We start from the raw sequence: 21,733 nt of genomic DNA, 5'->3' as shown, positions 1-21,733 counted from the left end.
GGCGAGACGGAGGAGGCCAGCAGGTGCCTGCGCTCCAACCCCCTACCCCCACCCTCACCCCCTCCCTCATCCTCACCCCGAGCTTGGCCTCGCCCCCTGGCGGGCGAGCGCTAGGTGCCGAGCAGCGGGGGTGGGGGGCGCAAACCCCGCGGGCAGCGGGAAAGAGGCCGAGGGGGGCCGCCGGGGCCCGACAGGCACGGAGAGGTCGGCACCCGTCGGCACGCACCCTCAGCCCGCAGCCCCAGGAACATGTCCGCGGCCGGCGCGCGGAGCGGAGCCCCGGGGAGGAGGACCGGGGGAGGGCGTGTGCAGCGGCGGCGGCGGCGGCGGCGGCGGCGGCGGCAGCGGAGCCGCTAGTCCCCTCCCTCCTGGGGGAGCAGCTGCCGCCGCCGCCACCATCAGCGCGCGGGCCGCGGCCGGAGCGAGCCCGGCGAGCGGCGCGCGCTGGGGAGGGCGGGGGCGGGGAGGGGGGTGGGCGGAGGGGGCGGGAGGGCGTGGGGGGAGGGTCTCGCTCTCCCGGCGACCAGAGCCCGAGAGGGAGACCCTGGCGGCGGCGGCGGCGGCGGCGCCTGACACTCGGCGCCTCCTGCCGTGCTCCGGGGCGGCATGTCCGAGGCTGGCGGGGCCGGGCCGGGCGGCGGCGGGGCAGGGGCCGGGGCAGGGGCCGGGCTCGGGGCGCTGCCCCCGCAGCCCCCCGCGCCGCCGCCCGCGCCGCCGCAGGGCTCCCCGTGCGCCGCCGCCGCCGCCGGGGGCTCGGGCGCCTGCGGACCGGCGACGGCAGTGGCGGCGGCGGGCACGGCCGAAGGACCGGGAGGCGGCGGCTCGGCCCGTATCGCCGTGAAGAAGGCGCAACTGCGCTCGGCCCCGCGGGCCAAGAAACTGGAGAAACTCGGAGTGTACTCCGCCTGCAAGGTACTCCCTCGCCGCTCCCGGGCCGCCGAAAGGGGGGGGGGGGCCCGGGGCCCAGCCCGCGGGACCCTAGCCCCCTCCCCCTCCCCCTCCCGCCCCCGTCTCCCGCCTCCCGCCTGGGGCCGCTGCACCGCGGAAGTGCTGCTGTCGCCCGCGCCCAATTAGCTTCTTCTCGGACGAGAGTCCTGTTGGGTTGGACGGAGGGGATCGCCGAGACCCGGAGCCTTTCATTCTTCCCCCTTGGAAGGAGTTGCCTCTGCGTCTGCGCTCCTGGGCTGCCCTGGGGCTTTGTTGCTCTGTAGGAGCTCGCCTGAGGCACCTTCCAGAGAGGGGAGCAGCGCTTACTAAGTGGCGGGCGCCCCAGGGCCGAGGAGACATCTACCGGGGGCATCTGAGAGCCCCCTCTTCTCCTGTCTTCTCCCCGTGCCCCGTTGGGAGGAACTGGGTGGAAGGGGTGAGAGTGAATTAGGCTCCAGGACTCCGGCGCTTTGGAAGATCGAAGGGGCGGAACGCGCCGGATGGCGACGTGGGCACAGCCCGAGGCGAGGGTCCGGGAGCTCCCAACATCCTAGGCTGAGGGCGGAGGCGCTGCTGCGCGCGGTGACAGCCCCGTCATTATTGTATTATTACTTGTTTCGTTAAAACGCTGTCCCAGCTGCTCGAGGTGTAAACAGGATTTGGCAAGGTGACAGCCCGGCGCAGCGGGCACCACTGCTCAGGTTGAGGACACGCCTTTCTTGCCATCCCCTCTCCATCCCAGCTCTCGGCACCCTATTGCCCCTTAGCTGCAGATCCAGATGTGGGCGCCGTGCTCCCGGGGTGGGAGGCTTGCCCGAGGCCGCGGGGCAGGCTGGCCCTGCGCTGTCAGCAGCGGCTTTGTTTTGACAGGGTGACAGCTGAGGGGGGCGGGGACTTGGCCTTGTCAGCTCCTGCGGCCTGTGGCTGAGGCGGGGAAGAGACACACTCACACCTCCCATGTATCTCTCCCGCCTGCTGCAAACAGGGTCAAGTTCCCAGATTCCAGATTCCCACAGCCAAGCTGCAAGGGCCACTTTCTGAATTTTGATGTAAAGATTATTAATCCTGCTGGAACCTCTCTCCACAGCCATGCTGTTTTTAGTATTTACTGGAGCTTCTCAACTGCAGTGGAAGGTCTCTGCCTACCCCTTTTCCCACACCGTTCCCATCCTCATGTATATGTTGAATGCCTACTGTGTACCCTGTATTTGTTTAATAAGTATTTGTTGAGTGAATGTAGGATGTAGCCTGGTGCTTCTCAAACTTTGAGGTGCATAGGAATCACCCGGGGAGCTGTTAAAATGCTGATTCTGAATCAGGGTGGAGATGTCTGCGATTCTAACAAACTCTCAGATGATGTGATGCTAGTCCAGTGGCCACACGCCAAGCAGCAAGGCCCCAGTTCAGACCTGGGTGATTTGTTATTAATCGCTTTGGGATTCAGTCAGGAAGGCAAACTGTCTTCCTCTGAGGTCAATACATGGTTGGTATTTAGAAAGGACTATAAAGAAGATAGAGGGGAGTATGCTTCTAAGAAAGGTGAGGGGCCAGGAGGTGGTTACAAAGGGCATTAGACGAAGCGAGATCTGTGCCCGGAATCGAGAACAAGGTCAGTTACCTGGTGGACTTGAGGTTCTGCAGCCAGCGGGGGTTCACGTAGTAAGTGTCAGTTCAGCGTTTCTGTCCCGGCGTTTTACCGTGTTCACTTCATGAATCCCTTCTCTCCCTGCTGCCTGCTCTTGCCTTAACGCCCGAAAACTTCCCAGAAGTTTTGGTCCCCAAACCATGAGCATAGGTTATGTGCCCTGCATTGATATTTTTGATCCTTTCAAACTTCTGAAGAGTGAGATGTAGCAGCTTTTCTAAACTTTGTGATTTGAGTGTTTCATGTTCTCATTCACGACCAAACTTTGGGGAAGGGAAAGCTTCTCATTAAAGGCCTCTTTTTTCTGCTCCCGGGAGACTCTGAAAGTGTCTATTTTTATTTGCTCATTCATTCGATAAATACTTAGAGGGGTCCCAGCTCGGTGCCAGGCTTTGTGCTCGATGCTGGGGCTGTGGTACCCAGAATGTGTCCTTCTGGAGCTGCTGAGGGAGTGTGTGTGCACGGGCACATGCACGTGCATGCATATGTTGGAGGCCGGGGGAGGTGTGCAGCGAACCATTCACAGCGAAGTAAAAAATAATTGCTTTCTTAGTTTTTTGTTGGAACTCAGAGGAGGGCAGTTCACGGGCTGGCATGGGTGGGGTAGGAATGGCTTCCTGGAGGAAGTGTCAGTGGGTGCTAAGGACTCTTGGCAGTGCAGGGTGGGGTGATGTGAAGCTTCTTGAAGAGGAGAAACTGAAAGCACTTGTGAAAGCTTGGAGCTGGGCCAACGGGAGCTGGCGCTGCATTGGCTGAGGCCACCAGGTTGGGGGGCATTGTGTGTGGCCCCAGGAATCCAGGAATCTTAACCAGGGGAGTAACAGTCTTTCAGATTTGCCTTTTTTTTTTTTTTTTTTCTTTTTTAACTGTGCTTGGTTGGGTGTGAGGGGAGTGTGAGAGAGCAGTTCTGTGGTTCTTTCTCAGCTTGTCTCTATCCTCACATAAGAAAGCCCCAAAAGGATTCCCCTCTACCTTTTGTCACTGACGGCCTCTTGGCAAGTTGGAGGGAGTGGAGAGGTGAGAGAAGGAGGAGGGACCTGGAAAGGGATGAATAGTTTACTGGGGGCTGTTAAAAGAAAACCAGGTCCCATACCTGATAAAAGAGCTGGCCTTTAAACTTCACAAACGAAACAGAAGGAGGAGGGAGCTAGTTCACAGCCCTGGTGGTATGCCACACCCCGGAGAGAAGAAAAAAGAAGAAACAAACAAACTTGTTTTGCAGGATCCAGGGTAGAGTTCTTTGAACTATGTTCTGGCAAAGGTTGCTTCAGAGAATCTCTTTGCTCCTGTGTGACACGGGAGTGTGATCATTAAAAATGTAGATCTGACCACATGATATCACTACTTGGGACCTTTAATTTCTCTTTGCTGGGGTCCACGAAGCCCAGCATGACCTGACCGCTGCTAAGTCTGGCTCCTATTCGGGGCCTTGCACCCGTGGTTTCCTTCTACCCCAGGGCCTTTGTACACACTGTTGACTGGTACTGAAAGCTTCACTTTCAAATTAATTCCCAACTCTTCTTGCAGATCTCACATTCCTTGTATTTCTTTTACCTCCCCCCCTCCCCCTTGGGCCAGCCTTCCCATTATAAATTGTTTGGAACCCCCTTGTGCATACCTTTCCTTCCTAGTGCTTTTATCACAATATTTAATTGTGTGATTATTTGATATGTGTTTGTCTCTGAATAGATTCTAACTGATGTGGTTACTGACTGGATGAATGAATTAGAGAAGAGAAAACAGAGGAAATGATTAGCTCTTACGGATGGAAGTAGTGAAATTTTAGCCTGACTGCTTCTTGACGGTGGGGTAGAGGGGATTCTTTCACGTAGGACATTTCTAGGTATCTCACAGGTGTTCGCAGGACTGGGTTTTTAGTGTTATAAAGTAAACTGAAGTAAATGTATGAGTAGCCCAAATCTGAATCTCCTTGAATTTAAGTATTATTTATTTACTTTAAAAAAAAAAAAAAAGGGAAAGAAAAAAATATCCCACTGACTCTTCCTAATGAAATAGGGCACTTTTTCAGGAGAGGAGTCAGTATAGTGGCCAAGAGCCTGTGCTTGTGAGTTCAGACTAATTGGAGTTCAGATTTCAGGATATCCAGCTGTGTGACCTTGGACAAGCCTCCACTTCCTTGTCTGTAAAGTAGGAATAATAATACCACCTCTTTGCATAACAGGGAGGATTTAAAGTGGGCTAATAAGTCTGAGGCATCCAGATGGGTGTCTGGTCCTGGTAAGCCCCTCCTGCAGCTCAGATTGGGCATACGCTGTTAACGTGGACGTCAGGAAAGAACGTGGGGCTTAGAGGTATCTCCAGTCTCAGCTCTGCCTCTTTGTGATCCTGGCCATAAGTCATTTGGTTTTTCTCTGAGCCTTGATTACTTCCAAAGTTCCTAGAACCTAAAAGTGTTGGATTAATGCTGGCTAAGGGGAATGGCCGCGTTGTCTGTCGGCCCCGGTGGCCACAAAGCATTTATAGAGAACCCGGTTGCTTTGACTTCTGGGCTGACTGCCATACTTGGAGAGTGACACGGGCTGTAAAATGAGGCTTCACTTAAAAAATAATGGTTTGTGGGGCACCTGGGTGGCGCAGTCGGTTAAGCGTCCGACTTCAGCCAGGTCACGATCTCGCGGTCCGTGAGTTCGAGCCCCGCGTCAGGCTCTGGGCTGATGGCTCGGAGCCTGGAGCCTGTTTCCGATTCTGTGTCTCCCTCTCTCTCTGCCCCTCCCCCGTTCATGCTCTGTCTCTCTCTGTCCCAAAAATAAATAAAAAACGTTGAAAAAAAAAAATTAAAAAAAAAAATAATGGTTTGTAATCTAAAAGTAACACTGCTTGTAGAATATGCAGAGGGCAGGGGCAGAGAAAAATTGTCCTGTGTTGGCCAGGAACTGGTGCTTGGGGCCCTAGAACAAGCCCTAAAGTTGGGGAGAGCCCCCCAACGCTTTTGTATCTGTCAGTCGCTCCCCCAAAGAGCAAATTTCTTTTTCAGCTGCAACATCTAGAGCAGCGGCCCTTACCTAGGAGCTGTTTTGCCCCCCAGGGGATACTTGGCGGTGTCTGAAGACATTTTTGGTCATTGTTACTGTGAGGGAGGAAGTGCTACTGGCAGCTAGTAAGTAGAGGCCAGAGATGTTACTGAGCATCTCACTCCGCACAGGACAGACCTGCACAACAATTATCGGGCCCCAAATGACAGGGCCAAAGCTGAGGAACTCTGTTCTAAAGGAAAATTATATTGACCCATAATACTGTAAATACATTTGCAGCCTAGGAAACATTAATGCTTTTAAGGTTAATTTGAATAGCACTTGAAACCTGAAAAACCTCACTCTGCGGATCATGGGGCATATTTCTAAACAGCTTTATTGAACTATAATTTATAGATCACAAAACTCACGGGCTGTAAGTGTGCAGTCAGATGCTTTGGGGTAAAGTTATATAGTTGTGTATCCCTCACTACAGTTCATTTTCTTTTTCCCCCGTCACTACAGTTCAGTGTTAAAAGTCTTCCGTCTCCCTGAAAAGTTTCTTACCCCCGGGCACCTTTTTAAGGTGATATTTTGTGTTAATTCATAGTTCGTAAACAAACCAAATTAGAAATATCCTTTTGGAGACTCAACGGGTAAGTAGAATTATGGTAGCAAAGCAGAAAACATGGAAGGGTGTAGCTATAACGTCTACATCTATAGCACATGATTATTTCACATGTGGTAACTTCTCTAAGAGGCGGTGTCATGGAGCCAGGCACACATAGGAAAAATATTTCAATTGGCAGGCACAATATAAAAAGCCCTAGAGAAAGATGACCAAATTTAATTGTTTCCTCATAAACTTTCAGGGAAGATGGAAATTCAAGCCCGCAAAGCCTTCAGATTGCAATTTGCAGTTTTATGTAACTGAGAAAGTAGTTTATAGGGCAAAAGAGAACGTTTTGTTTCAGGAAGCATGTGCTTACACATAGCATTTTGTGATGCAGTGCTGGTGTATTGTTTTTTGTTTGTTTGTTTTTAAACTACTGAGCAGATTTAAACCTGGCCACATAGGCGGGATTTAATTCTTTTTCTATCAGCTACATCCACAGGTCTAACCCGTCGTGGGGAACGTCCAGGTGGAAACACACGGTTTCGCATGAGGTCCCTCGGCACAATCAGAACATGTGCTTCTCAGATGAAAGATCTGGATACTCCGTGCAGTGCCAATAAAACTTGGATTTCCAAGGCTCGGTGGCCTCTGATTTAGTTGGTTTGTCTCTCCTCGAGAGGAAGGTAGTTATTTAGGAACAGTTGTCAGTGGTGTCTTACTCTTAATGGTTTCCTGCTGCTAATCTGATTCCAGCACAAAGGCACCTGTGGCAGAGTCGTGGGCGTGCTTCCTATTCTGCGCGCTGCCTGGAGGAAACGTGGAGAATGCTCTTCCCTCACCCTCCGTGCCGGGCACGATGGGGCAGCCACTTCAGGGTCTTGGGTTTCAGTTTCCCTAGTGGTGAAGCGGGAGTCAAGGTGGCACCCATCGACGGGAGGATGACATAGTTTTAGCGTATGTGAAAGTTCTTGGGATACAGGCGTTCCGCCTACGTCTATTTTATTTTACTTTTGGAAACTTTCCCTTGGTATCAGCAGTTGTGTTGATAGTGTTTTGCCAAAGTGTTATGCCTCGTGTCATTTGATTCTTCTGCCTGGGGCAAGAGGAAGGTAAGGAAGGTCATTTTACTCCGGGAGAGCTGAGACCCAAAGAGGTTAAACAGCTTCTTGGAGCAGCGGCGGTTGCTCAGGGAAGAGCTGGCCCACGTAGATTTTCTTGCCAGCGCAAAAGAGATTTTGCGTCCTCTTTCCAGACTTTCTTGTGGGGTGGAGGGGATGGTGTTCTGAATCTCAGTGGTTTACAGAGAGGATTTCGTTTTAGGCGTTCGATTGCTCTCGTTTGACATTTATTGTTACTCCTACTGAGAGTATGTTCAAAGGCTTTTCTAGTTCATTGAAACCGTGCAGGCCATAAAGCAAACAAAATAAAGTGTTCTTTATTACTGGCCTAGGGCAGACCGATGCATGCCCTTGATTGTTTTAAAGCTGACAGTGGAGAATGGTCACTGTGCTGGCCCATTGCAATTCCTTGTTGAAGGAAGATGAAAGTGATACCTACTCAGGCTGTAGAAGGTTCCAGATGTGTCAGAGAGGTAAGGAACGAACTGTCCTGGACATTTAGACGTCCCCAAATAGCTCTACAGAAGACTGCACACACAGCGGTGTTTCAGTACAATTCAGAAGGAAGTCATTTTTTTACCTTTTACTTTTATTATCCAGACAGTAAAGTGCTCATATCGTAAGCATACAGCTTGATGAATTTGTGTGTAGGCACACAGCCATGCAGCTGCCATCCAGATAAAGCTGGAGAGCATTGCCAGCACTTCTGAGGGCCCCCTGGTGCCTCCTCCCCACCTCTGCTCACCCTTATTCTGACTTTTATTACTAGAGATTACTTTTGCTTTTCTTAAACTTGACATAAATGGAATCACATGGTATGAATTCTTTTGCATCTGGCTTTTGTCACTCACAGGATGTCTGGGAGCTGTATCCATGTTGTTGCATATAGGAGTAGTTTGTAAAGACATTTTTATTTATTATTATTTAAGTTTATTTATTTATTTTGAGAGAGAGAGAGGAGGAGAGGCAGAGAGGGAGAATCCCGATCAGTGCAGAGCCTGATGTGAGGCTCAAACCCATGAACCACGAGATCATGACCTGAGCCAAAATCAAGAGTTGGATACTTAACTGAATGAGCCACCCAGGTGCCCCAAGACACATGTTTTTAACCTAAAAATAAGTTTAAAAATTGTCAGCCATTTTCAGGATGGAAGTCATTGGATGTGGACAACTTCATAAAATGAATTGTAATTAAATCTTCAAAAGATGGGAATTTGATATTCCAGAATTTAGCATATGTGAAAGTTCTTGGCATATAGGGAAGAACGCATGAGGGCAGAAATGGGGACAAGTAACCAAGGAGGAGGGCGCCTGGGTGGCTCAGTCAGTTAAGCGTTCAACTCTTGATTTCAGCTTGGATCACCATCTCAGGGTTTGGGGGATCAAGCCCTGCGTTAGGCTCCGTACTGACTGGGCTGCCAGAGCCTCCTTGGGATTCTCTCCCTCTCTCCCTCTCTCCCTCTCTCCCTCTCTCCCTCTCCTCTTTCTTTGCCCCCTCCTCCATCCTCACACACATGCACTCTCTCTCTCTCTCTCTCAAAATAAATAAACAAAAAAAACCAAGGAGGCTGTAGATAAGCATTGGGATGAAGGAGGAACAGAATGCTGGGGAGGTGGGTGCTGGGGGCCTGTGATGTCACAGCTGCTGGAACGGCCAGCCTGCATACTTCCTTCTCCTCTGGAATCTGTAGTGGTGAGTCCTTACTGGTAAATACCCATGGGAAGTCTTGCTGTCACCCATCCTTGGTTCTGAAAGATATCTAGAGTTCTACGTTGTATCCTGCAAGCCATGCAGAACCATGGTGGGAGCTGTGGCAGGGTTTCTAGAAGGCTGGCCAGAACCCAGCACATAAAGCTCCAGTAGGCATTGACACCTCTGTTGTGTTATTGGCCAAGGGGATGGAAAGGCAGGAAAGAGATCATTTTCCTTCATACTGGAAGTGTGTGCTAAGACCGCTAAAGGCCCCCTTCTCTCTAGGAGTGTAGTGAGGAATGCTGATTACTCTGTAGCCCCACACAGTTTTGGCATAGCAACTCATCCTTGAAAACTCATATGAAATATGCAAGCTTATTATTTCATGGACTCATATGGACTATCCACTTATAAAGTAATGTTTTCTGTAATTGATGTGTTTAATTATTTTTTAATCTTTATTTATTTTTGAGAGAAAGAATGTGAGCAGGGGAGGACCAGAGAAAGAGGGAGACACAGAATCCAAAGCAGGCTCCAGGCCCTTAAGCTGTCAGCAAGAGCCCGACGTGGGGCTTGAACTCACCAACTGTGAGATCATGAGCTGAGCCGAAGTCGGACACTCAACCAACTGAGCCACCCAGGCGCCCCTGTGATTGATGTATTTAACACAACAGAATTTTTTACGTTTTTACTTGTGTGCACATGTACATGGGGGTGTTATAACTAATGCTGTTTGTTTATCCTACATTTATTTCCATGGGCTGCTTTAGATTTCTGCTTAGGTAGCTCCCATCTAAATTCCTTATGACAATTCATCACTTTTCATCATAATTGAAATAGAATTGAATCTTTATAATATTGAATTGCTTTCATCTCTGGCATTTAGTTATGCATGCTGATACCCCTTGCATTGCACACTTTTCTTCTCCAGGTATTGGTGTGGCTTGTTGTCAAACCTCATTCTGGTCTGTTATTCAAATGCCAACTTTTCAGAGAAGCCTTCCTGACCACCCCCACCCCCCACCCCCCACCCCCCGCCAAATACAGCAGCACCCCATCACTCTGTAAGGTTACCTGTTTTGCTTTCCTTTTCCTCATTTTTCAACACTTGGAAATATATACTGTTTACTTTGTGACAATAGAAGTTCCATGAAGCAGGGACTTTGGTTCACTTTGTATTCCTGTTCCACTGACTATGCCTTGGACATAGTAGGTGCTTAATACATATTTGTTAACTGAATGGGTAATTTCGTGTTCACAGCGAATTTCGTATTCACAGGCTTCATGAGACTGGAAGAGGGGAGATTGTGTGTAGACACAAGGCAGCTGAAGCTCAGAGAGGTTTAGCAACTTGCGCGAAGCTGTGTGGTCGCCGGGCTGGGGCTGGAACAGCATCTTCTGACTCTGTTGCTAAGTGTGGTCCCTGGTGAGCTTACAGTTAGACCTGATGACATAGGCAGTACTTGTCAGATGGCCTGGGCTTCTGCTGTAAGACGAGCAGGGAGAGTCACACCCACCGTGAATCCTTTTCTGAGAGGATGATGTGAACTTCTTTGACCACCGTCTCCTCTTCTGCAAGTTAGAAGTCAATTCTCAAAAGTGTGTTGTGAGTATCGTGAGACCAGCGAATTAAAACCTATGAAGTGAGAAAAAGGCCCTACCACATATTCTAAAAGTCTATACTGTGTTAGTGAACGAAAAAAAAATCACCTACAGAGGCATGTTTTCTTTCTTTTTTTTTTTTTTAATGTTTATTTATTTTTTGTGGGGGAGAGAGGCAGAGAGAGAGGGAGACACAGAATCTAAAGCAGGCTCCAGGCTCCAAGTGCTCAGCACAGAGCCCCACGTGGGGCTTGAACCCAGGAACTGTGAGATCGTGACCTGAACCGATGTTAGATGGTTAACTGACTGAGCCACCCAGGCACCCCCCAAAGGCACGTGTTCTAACTACTGTTTATATTTTTGTTGCTTTGCTGCCTACTGAGACTAAAGGCTACAGTCGGCTTTCTTTAATTTGTTCTTCTGTTTGTACCAGAAGCACAGACACAGGGTTTATTACTTTTTAAATCAGGAGGTGAATACATTTATTGTGCATCAAGTGTGAATAATATCTTTAATGATCCATTTGGAGTGATACATCACCTAACCTTAGGAGGAGGCTTTGAGTAACCCCTTCAGTCACCTCAGGCAGGACATACGAGGATCCTTCCATTAGTTCTATGCCCTCCTAAAAAGTCCCCATCCGTTGCATGCTCTTGGTCTGTGCAGCCCTCTGTGAGGCTTCTGTGGTATGCAGGAGATTCCAGAAGTACAGGGATGAGACCTGAGTAGTATCATAGTGACTGATGGTGGCAGCTCTAATTTGCATCAGCTCTAACAAGCTGGTGTTGAAACTGGATGGCAGAATGCCAACGAAGTCAAGGTCAGCATACTTTGAAATAGCAAAGTGAGTCATGTAACCCGGGATTTGCACATACCCATAGGACTACCTGACTCACCCCACCTCCAGGGCGACAAGTCCATGAGTATTGTTAGGTACCTGTGCCCAGGCTCTGTCCTGGTGGGCGGTGAGTGACAAAGGAAGTGAAAGCCACAAGGAGCCTCGCATCTTGCTGGGGAGACAGATATGGAGGGAAAGAAAAATTCAAGTGAATAATCAAGCATGAAGTCAGTGCAGAGAAAAACCATGATAAGCTGGGGGCAGCTGGAAGTGTAGGAAAGAGGCTCAGCCTAGGTGGAGTGAACAATATAAAACAGCAGAGAAGCAAAAGTGAAGGGGGCAGGACATCAGAGTGGTTTGGAACGTGCACCTAGGCAGCAGACTGCCTGGGTTTGAATGCTGAAATGCTGCTTTCTCGCTGTGTGAGCAGGGGGAGATTACTTACCCTTTATGCAAGCCTCAGATTGCATAGCTGAATATAGAGAGTGTGATTTTGTCAACTTTATCCATTCATTCAACAAACTGTTACATCGTGTGCCAGGCATTGATTTAGATGCTGGGGATACAGTGACAGATGGGTTTTTATTCTTGCAGAGCTTGCTTTCTGGTAGCAGAAGCAGACAGTAAACAAGAAAATAACAGAAAGTGGTAAGTGCCACACAGAGAATGAAAACAGAGAAGTAAATGAGAGTGCCTGGGGAGTCCTTCCGACATGTGCCCATAAAGGTCTCTCAGTGGATGGGACAATGTCTGGGGCCTGAATGATAACAAGAAGCTTGGGGGTGGGAACAGTATGTGTGTGTGTGTGTAGAGGATGCCAGGTGGGGAGTGCACAGACTCTGGGGGGAGAAATGGCTTGGTATGCTCAAGGGTGGCCAGGTGACCCTTGTGGGTAGATGGGGAGCAAGGGGGCAAGTGTAGGAGATGAAGTGGGAGAAGTAGATGGGGCCAGATGGCCAAGTGCATATAATTTTCACACAGTGAAATGATCTGATTTCCGCTTCTTTTTTAAAAAAATGATATAGCTCACTTGCTCTTCCTTCCTTTCTTTTCTTTTCTTTTCTTTTCTTTTCTTTTCTTTTCTTTTCTTTTCTTTTCTTTTCTTTTCTTTTCTTTTCTTTTCTTTTCTTTTCTTTCAAGAGAGCACAGGTGAGAGAGGAGCAGAGAGGGAGAAAAGCATGTTTACCTGAAACAGGGCTCCAGCTCACCTGAGGAAGGACTCGAACTCCTGAACCATGAGATCATGCCCTGAGCCCAAGTCAGATGCTTAACTGACTGAGCCACCCAGGTGCTCCCCATTTCTATTTCTGATACTTTCAACAAATGCATATCAAGACCCAGGACATTTTTTTTTAGTTTTTTTTAATGTTTTTATTTATTTTTGAGACAGAGAGAGACAGAGCATGAGTAGGGGAGGGGCAGAGAGAGGGGGAGACACAGAATCAGAAGCAGGCTCCAGGCTCTGAGCTGTCAGCACAGAGCCCGACACGGGACTCAAACTCATGAACAGTGAGATCATGACCTGAGCCGAAGTTGGATGCTCAACCGCCTGAGCTACCCAGGCGCCCCCCAGAACATTTTAATCACCCTAGGAAGTTCCCTTCTCCTTGCCATTCAAATTCCTCGCTATCAAAAGCAACCACTGATCTACTTTGTACCATGATATATTAGTTTTGATGTTCCAGAATTTCATATAAATGAAGCCACACAGTACATCCTGTTCTTCTTTCAGTGTAGTTTTTTTGAGATTCATCTATGTTGCATGTATCAGTGATTAATTTCTTTTTATTGCTGAGAGGTACTCGACTGTATGGATGAACCAGTTTGTTTATTCATTTACCTGTTGATGGGTTGTTTCAGATGGATTCAGATAAGATTTTCATTTTAAAGCATCTCCTTGGGCTGTTTTGGGAAAAATAAAGTGTGCAAGAGGAAGAAAAGAGGGCCAGTTGAAAGTTGCGGCAGGGTTAGGTATAAGTGGGATGGTGGCTTATGACGGGGGATGGCAGTGGAGGGGGTAGGAGTAGACATTTTGGGCAATACTATGAACTCAGAGGCAGCGGGACTTGATTTGTTGGGGGATGGTGGTGAGGAGGAGACAGAAATGAACTTGATGTCTCGGCTTTTAGCCTGAGCAATGGAAAGGATGGTAGTTCCATTTACCGGCTTGGGCAAGACTATGAGAGAGACAGGTTTGGAGTGGAGGAGAAGAGTCCTTCTTCTGGATGTGTTTAGCCAGGTGAGTCTTTTAGTAGTCAAGTGTTGTCTTGATAGTAAAATGAGGTAATCCACTTAGCAGTGTGCTTTAGTATCTGGAATATTCTAATTGCTCAAAAAAATGGTAGTTACTGTTACAGTTAAAAGCAGAGCTAAATAATAACTACTGATCTTAAAGAGGCCGGCCAAATTGGAGGAAAAGGAAAAACACAAGTACACAGAAATAGTGGGAAATAGGATCCTCTCTTTGGGTGAAGAAGAAATCAGTTGATAGAAAGTCTTGAGTTTCAGGTAGAAAATTTTGGACTGAATTCATTAAATAAAAGTAAGTCTTTGCACTTTAAGAAGGAGGAGATCCGAGATATTTTAGAGTGCCAGCGAAAAGCTCTAGGTTTTGGTTTTGGCTCCTTGCTCCTTTGCCAGCTGGGGTAGCTCAGGCAAGCCACACCCCTTCTGTAAGCATTGAATTACTTGTCCTGTGGGGTTATAGGGAGAGGAAAATAAGATGATGTAGGCGAAAATTGCCTTGGAAAGTATCAGGCAGAAGTGCTCGATGTTGTTAGATGGCATTTTAGTTATGTTATGTTCTTTTGAGAGATCATGAGCAGGGGAGGGGCAGAGGGAGAGGGAGAGAGAATCTTAAGCAGGCTACACACTCAGCATGGAGCCCACGATTCTGGGATCATGACCTGAGTCGAAATCAAGTGCTGGACACTCAACCGACTGAACTACTCAGGTGCCCCAATTAGATGGCATTTTATTTATTTATTTTTTTTAAGTTTGTTTATTTTGAGAGAGAGACACACATGCTCAAGTGGGGGAGGGGTAGAGAGAGAGGGAGTGAGAGAGAATCCCAGGCAGGCTTCGCACCGTCAGCAGAGAGTCCGACTCAGGGCTCCATCTCAGGAACCATGAGATCATGACCTGAGCCAAAATCAAGAGTCAGATGCTTAACTGACTGAGCCCCCCAGGTGCCCCAGATGGCATCTGAGAGTAGGCTGATGTGTCCGGTGCTTGTTAGATGGAGGAGGAGTGGGGATATACTGAAAGTGAGAAGAAAGCTATTCCTTCTAACTGGCTATTAAAACCTTGACCCGGGGCCCTGCCCATGAGAATGGAGAAGGTGCAAATCTGGGAGAGACTTGGAAAGAAGAATCAGACAGCCTTGGGTGAAGGCACTGAATGCAGATGTCCTAAGAAAAGGCAATGCCACTGGAGGGAATAGGCTAGTTGAAGAGGGGTGTTGGGGTTGAGGGCAAGCCTAATGTAAAGCTTACCGGGCAGAGATGCCAGGTGTGGGCAGTTGGGAATGCAGGCTGGAAGTTCTGCTTTGCAGGTTCGGCTGGTTATGTGGATGTGTGAGTCATCGGCCCAGATAACGACGGATACCATGAGAACGTGAGCTGTCCAAGGAGCAGTGTTTATGTATGGCACTGTTGGTTTTGCTCATCCCGGCTGACTTGGTGCCAGAACAACAGGCTGAAGAATGACAAATTCTATCTGTCAGCTGGTTGTCTGGCCTGCTCAGTGTCAGCCAAACAGTTTGACAAGTCTTTCCACTGTGTGGAAGACTGAATTGTCGCTTTGGCAAGGTCACCAATAAAGTCTGAGATTGGTTCTGTGTATATTAAAAGAGGTTTCAGAGGTGCCTGGGTGGCTCAGTCGGTTAAGTGTCTGACTTTTAAAAAAAAATTTTTTTAACGTTTATTTGCCTTTGAGACAGAGAAACAGAGTGCGAGCAGGACAGGGGTAGAGAGAGAGGGAGACACAGAATCTTAAACAGGCTCCAGGCTCTGAGCTATCGGCCGATAGCTCAGAGCCTGACGTGAGGCTCGAACTCACGAGCCTTAAGATCATGACCTGAGCCGAAGTTGGCCCCCCAACCGACTGAGCCATCCAGGCGCCCCAGTGTCTGACTCTTAATCATGGCTTGGGTCATGATCTCATGGTTGTGAGATCAAGTTCCACGTCTGGTTCTGCACCAACAGCGTGGAGCCTGCTTGGGATTCTTCCCGACCCACCCCACCTCCCCTCTGCCCCTCTCCTGCTTACACACACACACACTCTCTCTCTCTTAATAAACAAACAAACATTAAAAAAAAAAGGTTCCAGTGATTGTTTGGGATTTAGGGTTCTGGGGCACCAGTTTCTTGGCCTTGGTGTCATTCAGGACCTCTTGAGGCCCTTCCATGGGTGATGTGTGTTTGGGTTGGTCCTGGAGACATGCCTCAGATGTGATGAGGAGTCTGGCCCATCCCTAGGCAATTTGGTAGCACTGGAGTCATTTAGTACCTTTTGAGATAATGCCTGAGGGTGTGAGCCTTTGATTCCGGCAGACCTGATTATTTAGCATAAAGAGGGCAGGCAGTTCCTGATTGAGCTCCAGCCCAGGCATAGGACTTCTTCCAGATGGCAAGGTCACGAAGGTTTTCTGTTGATGTTGGAGTAATCTTGAGAGCTTGGAAGAGGAGCGTCTGACTAGGGTGTTTATACCTAGGTCATTTCCTCATGACATATTTTCCATTCTCCTTGTGTATCCTTGACTACTCTTCAGTATTTGCTTTGTGTCCTTGTGACTTTCCAGACCCAAATGGCACTCTTCATTAAGGTCTTCAGAGATATTTCTCCCTGGATTACCACACTGGTTATCTTTTCTCCCCTTCTGCGTCTGTTTTTACTTGAATTTCGGGCAAATTTGTCTTCTGAGGGAAGTCTCCCACCCCACTACCACCTGCTTCTTTTCACTTGTGCCAAAAGTACCCAGATTTGGGGGGCACCTGGCTGACTCAGTTGGTGGAGCATGTGACTCTTGACCTTGGGGTTGTGAGTTTGAGCCCCACATTGGGTGTAGAGATTGCTTAAAATCTTAAAGAAAGCACCCAGATTTTTTAAATCCCAGTTTTAAGTCATAGCTTTATGGTGCCTGCTGGCCTTCCATGTACATCTGTGTGAGCTGGAAAGACTTTCACAGTGGAGAGAGAAAGAGTCTATGTCCCTGAAAGGATTACCTAGCTATTTACAGTTTAATTGTGTATGAGAAGCTGAAGTTAATCCCGGGAAAAGAGGAAGGTGTTAATACATGCATCAGACCACTTTGTCCTTTCAAGTCTTTGATACTCTAAGGGTGGTCCTCACTTGGGAACTTTTTAGGAATGCAGCATCTTAGGTCCCCACCCTAGGTTTACTGAATGAATCTGCATTTTAATGAGATTTCCTAGGTGATTCCTGAGCAGATTACAGTTTGGGAAGCACTGCTTGAAATCACAAGAGCATTATCCACATTGCCCCCAAAACAGTTCACCTCCAAATTTATTGGGATCACTACTGCTTACAGAGACTCCAGGTGTTGTTTTTTAAAACAGGATTAAGAGATTTTTTTTTCACAGTCACACATGCACACCGTTGAGAGGAGAATCCAGACAGCTCACGATGGAGGCACATGAAAATATTAGCCCTCTCACCTGTCCTCCTCCATCCTGGCTTTCGCTACCTTTCCTTGTTTCCAGATCCAGAACGTGTCAGTCTCCCCCACCCCCACCCCCACCCCCCAAGACTGCACCGTGTTGTTTATACCACAGTTCAAGGAGGGGAACTCGATTCACTGTACAGAAATTCATTTGGATTCCTGTTAGGCTCGAATGAAGCTGTGAACATGCCAGAAAGTTGGATGTCAGCAAGTCAAGAGTGTTGGATGATGAGGGTAGCCCAAAAGAAGCACCAGCAATGCGGCTTTATTATTAGCAAGTTTTAATTGTTTCAAAGTCTCCATTTTAAAAACAGGACAACCTACTTAAAGATGTATTCCCATCCTTTGCTGTTTCTCTTTTGCTGACAGATTCTGACAGTAGAGGTGTGGCCACCTAGACAACTAACTTCTTTTGCTGTTTTAGATCGGAGAAGGACAGAGATGGAGACCCCCATTTTCTGGTTTGTCTTTTGTTTTTTTCCCAAATGTAGCTTATTAAGCTTCTTTAATTTGTGAGGAGAAAATGTGCTTCAGTTTTGGGACACAGTTTGGTGAAACTTTCCAGAAGACCTGTATTTGAAGTGATAATTAGTTATTAGCAGTTCTTGCCTTTTTGAAAAACAACTTCAGTGGGATATAATTGGATGCCCTAAAGTCTCTGGTTTTAAGTGTACATTTCAATGACTTTTAGGAAATTGAGTTTTAGATTTCCATCTCCCCAGAAAGATCCTTGTGTCTATTTGCAGACAACCCTGTTTGCACTCCAGCCTCAGACTATATCTATTTATATCCATCCTTCCTTCCTTCCTTCCTTCCTTCCTTCCTTCCTTCCTTCCTTCCTTCCTTCCTTCCTTCCTTCCTTCCTTCCAAGAGAGGGCGCAGGAGCAAGAGAGGGGCAGAGGGAGGGAGAGAATCTTAAACAGGCTTCCTGCTCAGTGCAGAGCCCAACATGGGGCCCGATCTCACGACCCTGAGATCATGACCTGAGCTGAAATCTAGAGTTGGACTCAACCTACAGAGCCACACTGGTGCCCCCAGACTAATCAACTTTCTAGATCTATAAATTTGCCTTTTGCCTTTTCTGGACATTCATATAAATAGGATTATATAGTATGTGTCTGGCTTCTTAGCATAATGTTTTTGAGGTTCATTCATGTAGCATATATATATATATCAGCATCTCAGTCTTTTTTTAATGCCAAATAATATTCCACTGTGTGGATATGCCATATTTTGTTTATGTATTCACCAGTGATGGATATTTGGATTCATTCTGCCTTTTGGCTAATTAATATGAATAATGTTGCTGTGGACATCTGTGTGCAAATCTTTGTGTGGATACATGTTTTCATTTCTCTTGGGCAGATACTTTGGAATAGGTTTGTTGGGCCATGTGGTAAATTTATGTTGAACTTAATTAAGTTGTGGTAAAATACATCTTGCATAAAATTTACCATCTATAAAGAATGTTTTTGTGAACTTGGGTGTACAAATATTTCTTTAAGTTCCTGCTTTCAATTCTTTAAAATTGCTAGATCATATGGTAATTCTATTTTTAATATTTTGGGGAACTGTCATACTGTTTTTCATAGTGGCTGCACTGATTTTCCTTTCCACCAATAATGCACAAGGGTTCCTGTTTCTCTGCATCCTCACCAACACTGGTTCTGGTCAGTAGCCATCCTAATGAGTATGAGGGGGTAGGTATCTCATTATGGTTTTGATTTGTATTTCCCTAGTGATTAGTGATGTTGAGTGTCTTTTCATAGGCTTATTGACCATTTGCCTTTGGAGAAATGTCTGTTCAAGTCTTATCCCCTTTTGGGTTGTTTCTTCTTTGGTTGTTGAGTTGTAGGAGTTCTTTATAGCTCCTAGATATTACCCTTTATCGGGTATTTGATGGGCAAATATTTTTTTTTCATTCTGTAGGTTGCCTTTTCACTCTATTGATTGTGTTCTTCGATGCACAGAAGTTTTTAATTTTGATTAAGTTAAATGAAGCTATTTTTTTAAATGTTCATTTTGGGTGAGACAACTGGAGAGCAAGTGGGGTACGGGAAGAGAGAGGGAGAGAGAGAATCCCAAGCAGGCTCCCCACTGTCAGCACAGAGCCTGGCTTGGGGCTTGATCTCATGAATAGATAGATGAATACCTTCCTCCTACAGGGTGGAATAGAATAGAGAGCCCAAAAATAAACCCTCACGTAAATGATCAAATGATTTCTGCCAAGACCAATCAATGGAGAAAGGGCAGTTTTTTTCAACAAGTGAGCTAGAAAAACTGGATATTAACTTGGAAAAGAATGAAGATATTGGACCCTTACCTTAAACCTGGGTGGCTCAATCAGTTAAGCATTTGACTCTTGATTTCAGCTCAGGTCATGATCTCATGGTCATGAGATCAAGCCCCAAGTAGGCTCTGCACTGAGCACAGGGCCTGCTTGGGATTTCCTTCTCTCTCTCTCTCTGCCCCTCCCTTGCTCGTGTACCCATGTGCACACTTTCTCTCTGAAAATAAGTAAATAAATATTAAAAAAAAAAAAAAACAGGAAAAGCTTCATGACATCAAATATGGCAATAATTTCTGATATGACACCAAAAACACATGCAACAAAAGAAAAAATAAGGGGTATCTTGGTGGCTAGTCAGTTAAGCATCTGAATCTTGATTTTGGCTCAGGTCATGATCTATGTTTGACTTTGTAAGAAACTGCCAAACTCTTTTCTACAGTGGCTACAATTTTACATCTCCTCCAACAATGAACATTCCCATTTCTCTACATCCTTGTCAACATTTATCATTACCTGCTCTTCTGTTTTTTAATTTTGTTTTTGTTTTTGTTTTTTAATTTTTAGAGAGTGTGAGCGGGGGAGAGGGGCAGGGGGAGAGAAAGAGAGGTCGAATCTTAGGCAGACTCCATGCCTAGATCTGGGGCTTGATCCCATGACTCTGGGATATGACCTGAGTCAAAATCAAGAGACAGGTGCTCACTGACTGAGCCACCCAGGTGCCCCATGATTATTATCTGCTCTTTTGGTTGTAAGAGCAAGGTGTGAAGTTGTATCTAATAATGGTTTTGGTGTTGACTTTTAAACATTCTACTTTTGTCTCACCTGGAGTAGAGAGGTAGTAAAATAGAGTGAGGACCTCTGCACACAACCTCAGGACCAGTTATTTGCCTCAATGTACCCAATGAGTGCTTCTGCAGGGTAGACTGAGAAAGTTCTGGCAAATCTCTTAACATCTTAGAGCCTCAGCTTTTTCTTCTGAATAGCGGGGATAATTAATACCTTCCTCCTACAGGATGAGATAAGAACAAGTATACAAGTGCTTTTTCTCATTTTAGGTGCTTAATACATGTTGGAGGCACAGGTTTACTCCATCAGTTTCCCTTCAGTGTGTTCTTGTTATGAGACATCCCTGTCACTGATTTAAGTTTTCCAGCAAATAGGACTTCCCAGTATTGTAAGCATGACTGAATCCTAGTCATCTTGGCTGTCTTTCTCTTGTTCCTCTGGATGTCACCCAAATATCTTCACGCCTGTCTCACTCATCGACACTGAATGAACTGTGAGCACCCTGCTCCCTTGTCTAGCTGTCATCTGAGTCACGATCCTGTGTTTCTCCAGTGTAGCTTCCTTCTCGTCCTCCATCCTGACTTCTGCAAACCACAATGAAGGCTGTTGCCTTCTCTTGCCATCTGACCTTGGATTCTACTGGGGCAAGACCATTTACATCCTGGGCCTGTTGAAGCAATCCGGTGGCTTTTTCCTTCTTGCTTGGTTCTGCCACGTCTGCAGAGATGTGCTCTTGGGGGAGATGAAGTCATCTGGGGAGCTCTGTCCTCCTTGTGCCTGGGTTGCTAGCTGTAGCGGTAATTGGCTTTGCAGCATACTCCCTAAAAGGTTGTCCTTCAGATGTTACTTTGTTAAAGCTGCAAGGCCAGTCCCCTTGGGAGTTCCCGCAGATAGCAGCTGTCTTGCCTAATTAAGGAGAGATGTGGGAAAGGTATTTTGAAGGAAAACCTCTTATCTGGAAGAACAGTGGCTGGGCCTGCACATCTGGAAGGGAGAATTAAAGGCCAAGGCAGAGGGCATGGTAGCAACAGCTTGGAACATGTGGCAGAAAGTGCTTTGCTGGCAGTCAAGGATAAAGGCAATGAATGTTTTCTTTAGTATGTCCTCTTCAGTAAATTGGGCAAGAAGTCCCACACATACTACAATTTTTTTGCACTTAGGTTTCCAAGTGCCCAAGTGCATGTACACATGTAAGAAGTGCTTTGTATATCCTACTAAAAAAAGAAAAAAAGAATAAATCCTGAAACAATTGAGCCAAGCTCAAGGGATTTCCAGGTATCTCAGAGAGGTATAACTCAAACCACTTAGAACCACTTAGGAAATGTTAGGACTGTCCTAGGCGTAAGCTCTTAGGGTCTATAGCAAAGACGGGTTTTGGGGGGTAGATCCCTTTTAAACTCTAGTGTGGCAATAGCCAGTAGAAATGTAGCATGAGCCACACATGTGACTTAACGTATGTAATTTTCCAGTGGCCATATGTATTGGTTTCCTAGGACTGCCATAACAAATTATCACCAATAAGGGGGGTTAAGTAACAAACTTTCCTTATTTACAGTTTTGGAG

General features: G+C 47.0%; 1 protein-coding gene across 5 annotated transcripts in view; it reads left to right on the top strand.

The window, feature by feature from the left end:
* Window positions 1-515: 515 nt before the first annotated feature.
* Window positions 516-21,733, top strand: part of KAT2B (lysine acetyltransferase 2B) — a 104,508-nt gene continuing 83,290 nt past the window's right edge. For 2 of the 5 annotated variants that reach the window (XM_058729769.1, XM_058729768.1), the window contains exon 1: window positions 518-912. In XM_058729769.1, coding sequence (XP_058585752.1) covers window positions 607-912 — 306 coding nt within the window. In that variant the 5' untranslated portion in view covers window positions 518-606. Of the gene's footprint in view, window positions 913-2,001; window positions 2,062-21,733 lie in introns of those variants that run through there. The other 3 variants (XM_058729770.1, XM_058729772.1, XM_058729771.1) reach the window with 3 other exon arrangements.

Source organism: Neofelis nebulosa, chromosome 5 (genome assembly GCF_028018385.1).
Source record: "Neofelis nebulosa isolate mNeoNeb1 chromosome 5, mNeoNeb1.pri, whole genome shotgun sequence".
Lineage (NCBI taxonomy): Eukaryota > Metazoa > Chordata > Mammalia > Carnivora > Felidae > Neofelis > Neofelis nebulosa.
The sequence above is the reverse complement of the archived record's forward strand: the minus strand, read 5'-3'. Positions and strand labels throughout refer to the sequence as shown.